Source organism: Vigna radiata, chromosome 8 (genome assembly GCF_000741045.1).
Source record: "Vigna radiata var. radiata cultivar VC1973A chromosome 8, Vradiata_ver6, whole genome shotgun sequence".
NCBI lineage: Eukaryota > Viridiplantae > Streptophyta > Magnoliopsida > Fabales > Fabaceae > Vigna > Vigna radiata.
In genome coordinates, this window is record NC_028358.1 from 3,245,203 (window position 1) to 3,256,138 (window position 10,936).

Genomic DNA, 10,936 nt, shown 5'->3' on the forward strand with positions numbered 1-10,936 from the left:
GGACTAGGAAATGTATTTAGTGATAACACCAGCACACATCCTTATGTTTTCTACTTGTTTTGTCCTTCTTTCGTCCTCTTTATGCACTTGTCAAAATTTCCATATGATTATAGTTTTTGTTAAGCACCTCTTTTTTTTTCTATCTATATTATCCAATGTTTATCTTTTATGGGGGGAAAGAATAAAACTCTCTGATGGAAAAACCAAGTCAGTCAAATGCTCTCCAATGTATAGAATGAAAGAAAACCATAATAATAAGTATACAAGCAGAAACTAACATTTGGTGAATTATGGCGTGTTGTAGCAGTTACAAGAACTATACCACAGGTATTATCATACACTGGGGGTTTCCATTCAACAAGCACTGCATATAAAAAAAGAACTAATATAGTATAAAATGATTAACCATTTCAAAAGCAATGATAAACAAGGTAACCTATACATGGAAACACACAAAAATGTCAATTTTTTATTTTCCATAAATGAACCACAATGTTTTCATATTTTATAGGGTAAACAACACCATGGAAGTAAAATGCATGTTGGAGACATAANAAATATAAAACTCACCTATGCAAGTTCTTTTCTCCCTTCTTTAATTTTTTTATTGGCCAGGCACATTTAAGATTGTGTTTGATCTTCTATTAGTAGTCTAATACTGATTTATGTGTACATTGATTTTTAAATTTTGGGGGCTTTTGTTGATTTTTCATAATCCATAAGTCCCAAGAGGATACAAATATTTATGAATTGGTCATAACAACAAGGCTCTAAGCTTTAAATGAGAAAAAAAAACTTAAAAACATCAAGAACAAATAATACCTAAAAAAGGATCCCAAAAAAATAATAGAAACCCACCTTACTTCCAGATGGAGCACTTTTTTTTGGAGGGAGTGTTCTCTGGTTTCTGTTGCACACCATATACATTACCATCATAATTATTACTATATTGTATATACTACTAAGACGTAATTAGAGGGACTACCTCTCTTTTTTAATTCTTCTCCCAAACGTACTCTTTTCAATATCATATCATATATTGCTGTTACTAGATCTTCAATTATTTTTCCCTTTCTCTCTTCAGATCTCCAACACCAAGTCTGCAGTATAATTAAAAGTCTCAGTCATTATATATGTATATTTGAGAATTAATTAATGGTATTTGTAATTACACACTTACAATCGGCATCTGTTTTGATCCAGTGCTCCTTATTGTGAGATGAATCTTCACAGCAAAGTGGAATGGATTTGGTTGGATCGTATAACTTTGTTTTACATGTTTGTAATTCCCAAAGCTTCCTTTAGGATTGGGGTAGTTGTGTTCATCATCACAAGTCCCTTAGCAAAAAAGCAGATGTAATTAATTAAAGTAGATTTAAATACATACTCCATATTAATATATTAGGGTGAAAGAATAGTTAATTATTTAAATACATACTCCATGAAAATTAATTAATGTGAGGCTCTCATAATAATTCATATATCCATCAATGTTTGGTCGTAAACAAAGTTTCACTAAACCAAATGCATCTTTTAACAAAAGTTACATCAGGTGAGAAAATAACAGAGAAAGGTCATGTCAAAGTAAAAGACAATACTAAAGTAATGTACCTTACTTTCACAACTTCTGTTATGGCATATAAGCATGCATCTCGCAACAAAACAAAAAATGAATTCTACTTACTCAAACAAGTAAATAACCAGATATGGTGTGACAGAATGAATAAAACAGATAAACCACCACAATATGAAAAATCTCGAAAATATAAGAACATCTAATTAACTTGAAAAACTAAAATGAACCAGAGCAAGATGCTCACCTCCAAGAAAGATGGACAGACTTCAATTAGCTTAACAAATGCCGCACAAACCTAGTCATGAATAGCAACTAGGAAGATTTCAATTGATTCCAACATTAATAAAAAATAATTATAACAAAGTTTAAGAAAAAACATCAATTAATGAAATTCCTTACAAAATCTATCAGAAGTTACAAGAAAATACAAACAGGATCTAGCTTTTTCAAAACAATTAAGACTATTAAAATATATTCCAAACTTCAGTAGTTCTTCAATAACCATAGAACTGAGATATTATAGACTTATAGAAGGCATTAACATAATGTATTGATTTACAGAACCAAGTTATAGCTTTCTCAATGAAGCATAAGGAGATTGGAAAAACTGAAACAAAAAAAAAAAAAAAAAGAATAAACAGTTGGAGGATACAATAGTAAGAAGTGAAAGAAAACAATTATAAAAAGGAAAAACTTATCTTACCCGAAATAATCTAGGAAAAATTATTCTCTTCTACCTTTCACTTAGATGTCGGCAAGCAAAAGTAGTGTTACAAAAGGGAAAACAGAACTCTACCATTCAATAGTCATTCAAAATACAAGGCAAACGCCAATCGAACATGATAACATTCTACTTCTTCATTATTATTTCTTCAATGACCTAAAAACGGTAATCACCTAGTGAGTAATCAATGCCGATAAGTCGTCGGCGTCATAAACATGTAAAAGACAAACGCAAAGGTTGGAGATAAAAAGTTCAGCNCCTGAATTTCCCGGCGAATGTCGGAGAAACCGTGAAATTTTCTGCCAGGGAGATGGAGCAACTCTCAAGTTCACTGTCGGTAGCGCTTGGAGTCGTCGCAGGTGTAGACAGTGCCAACGCAACGCCTCCTTCTTCGACCCGCAATGGTCGCTGTAACTTCGTCGAGTTCGCTCCACCACCGCTACACCTGTCGCCCAAATCGCGAATTCCACCACCGGAAATAGCCACGAGCCACCACCATTGCGTGATTTCGCTATCCCCCACTAGCTTTGCCTCTTCGATCGAAGGGATGAGAAATTAGGGAAGAGAACACTCGAAGATAAGAGAGATGATGCAGAGAGACTGTAAAGAAAGGAAAGAAAAATTAGGGGTTTGCACAAATGAACGTAAATAAAACTTCGGGACTGAAATTGGAGAGGCAAAATGAAAAAATTAGATTTAGAAAGATATTATGTTTTCCAAAAACCAGTCTTGATACATTTAAAATTTTTTCACCAATCTAATCTATTATAACGAATATTCACGCAACCATCATAATAAGTTTTAAATTTATTTACGATTTTACCAATATATTGTATATTATGACTGATATTCATAACTTCGTCATAATATTTTTTATGTTTATTCTGATATTGTCATCAGTCAATCTATTATGATAGATAATTTTTATCTGTCATAATAGGTCTGTCATAAAAAGATTTTTCTACTAGTGGTTGAGTGAGAGAGATGAAGGAGAAAGGGTTGAGAGGAATGAATGAGGTGAGTAAGAGTTTGGGGTTTTTTTATTTTTTTTTTAATTTTGAGAATGAAAATTATTAAAATAAGACAAGTGTTTTTGATTTTTTTGAATTAGGGTTAGAGTAGGGATGACAGAGAAAATTTGGAGTGAAAGAGATGAAAGAGAAAGGTTGAGATGAATGAGAGAGGTGGATAAGGGATTAGGGGTTTCTTTTTTTTATTTTTTAATTTTGAGAATGAAAATTATTAAAATACCCTTAACCTTAAAACTTAGAATTCATGATATAAGGGTATTTTTGTCTACTAAAGCCCGATACACATTGCTAAAATGTACCAACTGAAAAACAGACATACGCAAGTTAGCAAACCCCATATATATATATATATATATATATATATATATATATATAATTGGTAGTGAGTTAAAAATAATCAAACTTACTATTTTAATATTAAAAGGTTTTAATATAGAAGGAATTGTTATAAACGTGTTTCATTACATCATATCTCTAAAAATTACTTTTTTAGAATTATTTACTTTTTTTCTAAGAGTTTTTACCTATTAAATAAATAGACTTACAAGAAAAATATAAAAATATAAAAATATTTAAATTTAATATTATATATAACTATAATAATATCAATAATAATATATACCTATATATATAAAGAAGATTTTCCCGTTGGTGTCTACATTTTTTTTCAAATTTGCCCTTTAAATAAATTTATTTTTAAATTAAAATAATTATTTTATCAATTTTTTTTTAAATTTAATATACTTTTACTCGTAGAATAAATAAAAATTCTTTACAACAAAGTTATAAAAAAATATTTATATTTAATTCCATAATTATTATATCGATAATAATAATAATAATAATTTTATTATTTTTTATCACTATAAAAAAATGAACGCTGCAATGGGTGTTGTGCATTTATTTTCACTAGTGTATATAGAATATCGTTTGAATAATTTTTTATATAATTATTTTTATTTTTCTAATTCATTTTTATTAGTGTAATTTTATAAAGTTAATGAGAGCAAGAAGAGAGACCTAAAGTGAGAGGTACATGAACATATAATGTAGTAGTGCCCCAACAACGAAACTCGGAATGCAACGACACTAAAATGAAGATAGAGAGAGGAGAGAGACATAAAACGGGTTCCATGAACATGCAACGTAATGGTGCGCCAAACACAAAAGGATGACAATGGAAAACATGTAATGCAACGAAACCAAAACGAAGAAACACGATGTTAAAGTTACACAAACCTCAATGAAAGAAAAAGAAAACAAGAAGGAAGAGATAAATGAACCTTAACGAATGTTGTAACGAAGGAAAACGAAAGTCCAATAGCAACGAAGGAGAATAACAATTAGTGTTTCGTTGGAATTTGTTGGAAGTCCCACATCGACTAGAGATAAGGCCAATTTATAATATATAAGTGAGATGCAAACTTTACCTTACAAGTCGGTTTTGTAAGGTTTATTTATGTGACAGTCAAGCGCATTGATTAATCATTAAACCACACAATCAAATTCAATAATATATGTTAATTTTCCATTAATATTATATTCTCGTGCAATATGACTTGTCAATTATTCATAAATAACGTATATCGTTCTTTTATTTTTATAATGAGATGAAATTAGATGATAATGTTGAAAAGTTGAACGTTGACCGATCAGAAAGGGACTAAACCCTCCTGTTATAATAAAAAAATATTGGAACCTGACAAGGTTGAACGTTAGACTGATGTGGAAGATATTTTTACTCACAAAAGTATGAATTAAACAAAATAAAAATTATAATTTATAAATTATAATTAAATTTTTTACTCTTGTTGCAAAACCTGGTATTGATCCGAAGTAACAATGTTGAGACCGAGCGCTAATCTTGGTTCCTTGCGGTTCCAATGGGATGGCGCTCAGTCCCACAGTGGGCGCCATTTATGTTTCGGTGGAATTAGTCCGAGGGTTAGTCATCCTTCCTAATCTGCTCTAAACACAATCCTCTGATGGGTGGTTGACCTACAAAAAACACTCCGATGCTCAAGTCAGATATGTTTTATATAGAGATCTATATTTTATTAGGATAGATAAAGGTTATTTTACCTGAACATTAATAGTATATTTATAAGGCTTGTGGTAGTCAAGCGCGCTTAAACCAGACAATACTTGTTAATTGTCCATTAATATCATATTCTCGTGTAATATGACCATCATTCATAAATAGCGTATATTCGCATTTAATATGGTCATTAAATATATTAATTGGTCATTAATGATTTTTATCTTTCCTGATTAGTGTTTGTCTGACTGCCGGTTGGTTGTCTGTTTTGGCCCTGGATTCTTCTTAGCCGATCGGTCACCGGAGTATAGTAAAACTAGCTTTGCAGTGATGCTATGCAATAGGACCTTTCACATGTTGTAAAAATTCAGATATTAACTTATGCAGATGAATATAGGTTTCAGTTATAGGTTAAACCAATAACTAGATTTAACCTAGAAGTAAAACCTATACTTTGACATCCTGGTAAAACTTTTTAAAAACATTGTGACATTTTTTAAAATATTACACAATTATTAGTTTGGATATTGAAACCTATATGTCACTACATCATTATAAATTTTAGTTTTTTAAATAATCAAAGCCTATACTCATGAATATAGACTTCAGTTATCCTTGAACCGTTGTCTAGTGTAAATATTTTTAAAAATATCATCGTGTATTATATGTTTATTTTTCTTAGACATCAAATTTTATTTTTTCACTAGTGTAATAATATTTTTCCAACAATTATACTACCTAAAATAAAACTTTTAACTTTAATTTTTACATCAAACACATGTCACTAAAGCAACATATATCAATATGGATTGTAAAAATTCAGATATTAAATTGAAGTCTAAATTTAATCTTAGTTTAACATTCAGATAAAGCCATTTAAAAACATGTTAGTATTTTAAAAAAAATTGCACAATTATTAATTTTGTTACCAAAACCTCTGTGTCACTGTATTATTACAAGTTTTGGTTCTTTAAGTTTTGGTTATCAAATATAAGCTTAAGTTATCTTAAACTATTGTTTATAGTACAAATATTTTAAAAATTGTCATCTTATTATTGTCAGTTTTCTTAAACGCAAAGCGTATTGTACTACCTCAAATTTTATTTTTCACTAATGTAATATATTTTCAAAAATTATGTTACCTAAAATCAAATTTATAACTTTAGTTTTTACATCTTTTAGATCAAACAAACACTTATTACTAAATCAATATATATTATATAAGTGAATAATAGAATGTAGTTTTCTTACTTAAAAATGAAATGACTTAAATTTGACAATTCAATTATAATTTAACTCATTTAACCTACATACTAGACAATTAATGACCTATAACAAAACTCACTCTCACCTATCTACATTAATGATTCCTCAGCACATTAATACTACCTTCTCCATGGACTATGATTTTTAAAAGAAAAAAATCTTTTAACAACCCTTTTATAATAATTTTTTAACAAAACATATATAATAGTTATTTTAATCCGTTTCAAATATTTTTTTAAACAAAATTCAAATAAACTAAAACAAAATTCAAATAAATCAATAAAATAATTACATGTATGTTATTGTCAAAAAAATTATTAAAAAAATCATCAAAATATCAATATCGATTCTCAAATACCAACACCACTTTCCAACTCCCACAGCCTCATACAACTACTAGACCAACAAATACTACAACAATAATATCACCAACGTAGTAATATTCACCACATGATTTTTTTTTTTCATTTATCAATAATTGATATCAATTAGAACAAAATACTATTCCTTCACACTATCTTTCAAATACAATAATTTTAATTACATTTATATTTTTTTTTTTGGCCATATTATAAACGACAAGAGCCTGCTAATTTTGTCGAGTAGGTCCAAAACTGTCTTGGTTTGGGGAGAGAATTGAAGACAGAGTGTACAGGTAGTTGCAGTTGGTCATAAATGAAGGCGTGAGTCAATCTTTTCTATCTGGGTCTACATCAATAATCAGTGACACTTTCTGCAACTCATCTATTAAGGGCAAAACAATTGAAATCTTCTAAGTACATTCAATCATGGAAAGTGCAACAAATAGATTTAGGAACACTTTCACATTTCTAGAAAAACCCAGAAAACAAGTACATTCACTTTACAAGGAAAACTTTTATTAGATATTCTGGTGAAAAAAAGCTTTATGCTTTCATTTGCTCTAACATTTCTTATTCATATGGTATGGTTACGAGGGGGAAAACTAGAAAGAAGAAAGAAAAAGATTTTCATTTTAAGTATTTTATACTATAATGAATAATTATGAAAAAGATTGTATTATAAAAGTTTAAACTTTAATTATTGTTATAAAAAGTTTCTTTACACAATCATTTATATATTGATTTCCATTTTTATATCATTCATCAAACATGTAAAGACAAGTTACTCTACTTTTTTATATTCAATTCTTTCCATCACTCAGTGATATATGTCAAGAGAATTTTCTCTCCCTCTTTTATCTTCTATTTCTATCAATTCAAATAACACATCTTTCTCGTCTTATTTCTACTCTATTTTTCATTTTTTTTTCTATTTTTGGTAATACCATCATTCTATATATTAGAATCTTTCTTTCTGCTTGTTCAGCATTGAAGTTAGAAGCACCAATAATCCAAGCCATCTTTGCACGCTTTATGAATCTGCCTTTTGCATGCTTGAACACTTGCAGTTTGCCCGTTTATCACTAAGAGTCTGCATGTGTATGAAAAATGAGTGCATGCATCATAGTAACATGAATTATTTTTATTGCTTTTGTATTTCGAAATGTATGTTTTTGTATATACCTTGAATTGTTTCTGAAGATCTTTAATGTATTCAACAGCTAAGTCCAACATGTCTGCTGTGTTGGTTTGCTGCAAGAGAATGAAGAACAGTGTTAATTTTTCGACCACAACTACAACATTGTAACATAAAATCCACAAATTCCAAAGTTAAATGTGCTTATGATCTTACCTTATCCATGTTTGGAACAAGCTCTTGTAATTTCCTCATTCTTTCACTGATCCGAGTTCTTCTCACCTGAGAGACAAGACATTATCTTTTTTCTCAAATTACTTCATGAATTCAACAAAGTCTAGACAAGATCTTGTTTTTTGTTTTGGTTCCAAAATAAAATTACTTACTTCAAATGGGTTTAATTATTTTGATATCATAAATAGAAGACAGTATAAAAAGCTTCAACATTGTCTGTGCATTCTAATTAAATTCAATTCTGAAGATAAAAAGCTACCCTTTCAGCAATGCTACGAGGATGAGTAGCACACCCTCGCTTTGCTCTGATTTTACAAGGAACAGAATCAGGAAACTGAAGCAACTTCTCCATGGTAATCATCTCTGCTGAAGTTTTTGGTAAACTCAAGTGATGTGATAATATATGAACTTGGTTTCCAGGTTCTCCATTCTGAGCACAACAATTCTTTGTATTAAAAATAAGAAACGAAAATGCAAGAGATGCAACAAGAAGATATAGCGATTAAGCATCCTACATGCACCTGAACATCAGAAAAGATCTTTTCGTTGTCACTTCTCCCTCTTTTCAAGCCACTGAGATTTTCTGACAGTTGTGGAGTCTCATTCCAAGAACCATAAGGGAATCCAGGGCCAAAATGTTGAGTATCATTACCTCCATGACTGGTATTATCATCAGGACTAGTTGTCTCCATGTCTTCATTCCCTATTTCAGAGATCTGAGACAACATTCCCAGGGAAGAAGAATTTCTTGGTGAGAAGTTAATCTGATTCTTCAACCTGCTAATACATGGACTCAGTTCACCATTATTGTCATTCACCCCACCATAGTTTCCAACACCTTTCATGCTGACAAACCCTGCCGATTGCAAATTTATAACTTCTCATTAGCCATTATGAATGAATAGAATTGTACCCCTCTAAAAGAAATTTGTCTTCACAAAAATAAGAACCAGGGTCGGTTATAATATATCATGTGATGTCAAAACGATCTAGAATCTAGTTCCTCGTATTGATATTACTACAACAGTACATGTTTAAGTTTCCAATCTTATGTCTCTAACTACACTAAGTGATAAGTTTGAAGTATATTAGAGTTGAATAAATGTCGAACACGGGAAAATTTCAATCTGGGAAGAGTTTGAATACTAGGAACTGCATCTCCGACTCAGATATAGACAATGTATGTGGATCATCAGATCTTAAACAAGCAAGAACAGCATAAGATATATTTCCCGGAATCATTACTTTCTATTTTCATACACCAGGATATCTATCCCATTCAGAGTGTTCCTCTTCAAGATAGCATAGATTCAGATTATAAACACTATAGCGACAGAATTAGAAATGAATTCTTTTTCCAGAAACATGAATATAAAGATTAACCAGTCTACTACTCCAGTTTTCATTACCTGTTTCCATTTTCTCCTTTTTCTTTACAAATATTTCAAAAGAGATCGAAAATAATGTAAAGGGGGAGCTCAAAACAGGGTGTGAAAACAGAAGAAGTAAAGGGGCTCAAAATTTCCAAAAGAGTGGCCAACAAAAGAAAACATATAAAATGTCAAAAAAGAATCTATCTTTTTTTCTATTCTCATACACTAAAATCTCTAGGCTTGCAAGTGTAAGTGTCGTATCTATCAAGTACAACACAGCCAGCAACTAATAATCATGTTATAAATTCTCTGTTCTATTCACAACCAAAGCCAACAGAACATCGAAAATCAAAGAAAAACAATACCATTTTGGAATGAAACATTGTTGTTGGAGAAAAGGCCAGCAGGAGAGCTACTCTGCCTGAGAAGACTTGACCCGAAGCCCTTATTTGGAGCTTCATGATCCATTCCCATTGAACCAACCAACCCATAAGACCCTTCCATAGAAGAACTGGAAGTAGCAGATGAAGAACCATGTCTCGGATAGTGAGGTGGCAACCCCCCACCATAACCCTTATGCGAATTCATCGAACTCAAATCCTTAGAACAACACTTTTGGTTGCTGCTTTCTTCCAACTCCCGGAAGCTACTTGAAGCAGCAGTGTCAGCACCGTAGCTGACAAAAGGTGTGAGATTTGAAAAGAGCGAACTGGGTGCAGAGCGAAAACGAAGCAACCCAGAAGAGGGTTGGTTCTGATGGAGATGAAGCTGGTAATCCTGATGATGATGGGTATGGGAATCCATTGTTGAACAATTATATAATAATAAGTCACTGTAAAAAAAAAAAAAAAAAAAAAAAAAAAAAGAAGGTAAAGTCACAGTGGAATGAGAAGCTGGGGAATCATTGTTGAAAAGACTGGTTCCTTTTTATCCTAGGGGGAAAAAATTCTGAGAATTTATTTTTTCTTTTGTGTTTTTTTGGTGTGTTTTTCAGCTTAGGGACTAAGCTGGAGTAAGATAAGATCTTGTAGGTGAAGGAAGGAAAGAGATGAGTTTGCACACAGTTCGAGGGAGAGAGATCCAGTGAAAGGGACCTGTTAGAGAGAGAGAGAGAGAGAGAGAGAGAGAGAGAGGTGGCTATGGAGATAGGGATAAAGAAAAGTAGTGTTAAGAGCAGGTTTCAGATTTGCTTTTGAA

At 31.1% G+C, this 10,936-nt stretch overlaps 2 protein-coding genes across 11 annotated transcripts in view; both read right to left on the bottom strand.

The window, feature by feature from the left end:
* Nucleotides 1-2,981, bottom strand: part of LOC106771500 (ras-related protein RABA4d) — a 10,245-nt gene extending 7,264 nt beyond the window's left edge. Inside the window, exons 1-6 of one of the 9 annotated variants that reach the window (XR_002669012.1) lie at nucleotides 2,280-2,981; nucleotides 1,612-2,183; nucleotides 1,181-1,338; nucleotides 986-1,100; nucleotides 859-907; nucleotides 13-364 (exon numbers count right to left, since the gene is read on the bottom strand). The gene's annotated coding sequence lies outside the window, so the exon portion shown is untranslated. Of the gene's footprint in view, nucleotides 365-674; nucleotides 1,101-1,180; nucleotides 1,339-1,611; nucleotides 2,184-2,279 lie in introns of those variants that run through there. The other 8 variants (XR_002669014.1, XR_002669013.1, XR_002669011.1 and 5 more) reach the window with 8 other exon arrangements.
* A 4,416-nt stretch (nucleotides 2,982-7,397) lies between these two features.
* Nucleotides 7,398-10,936, bottom strand: LOC106771148 (transcription factor bHLH130). 2 transcript variants are annotated; one of them, XM_014657070.2, is made up of 6 exons: nucleotides 10,105-10,936; nucleotides 8,882-9,222; nucleotides 8,626-8,796; nucleotides 8,349-8,414; nucleotides 8,180-8,248; nucleotides 7,398-8,087 (listed from the first exon to the last, which is right to left on the bottom strand). In XM_014657070.2, the coding sequence occupies exons 1-6, from the start codon at nucleotides 10,541-10,543 to the stop codon at nucleotides 8,028-8,030; spliced, it is 1,146 nt and encodes a 381-aa protein (XP_014512556.1). In that variant the 5' UTR covers nucleotides 10,544-10,936; the 3' UTR covers nucleotides 7,398-8,027. The 2 variants fall into 2 exon arrangements, with proteins under 2 accessions (XP_014512556.1, XP_014512557.1); XM_014657071.2 differs by having other exon boundaries at nucleotides 8,014-8,087; nucleotides 8,888-9,222; nucleotides 10,105-10,931.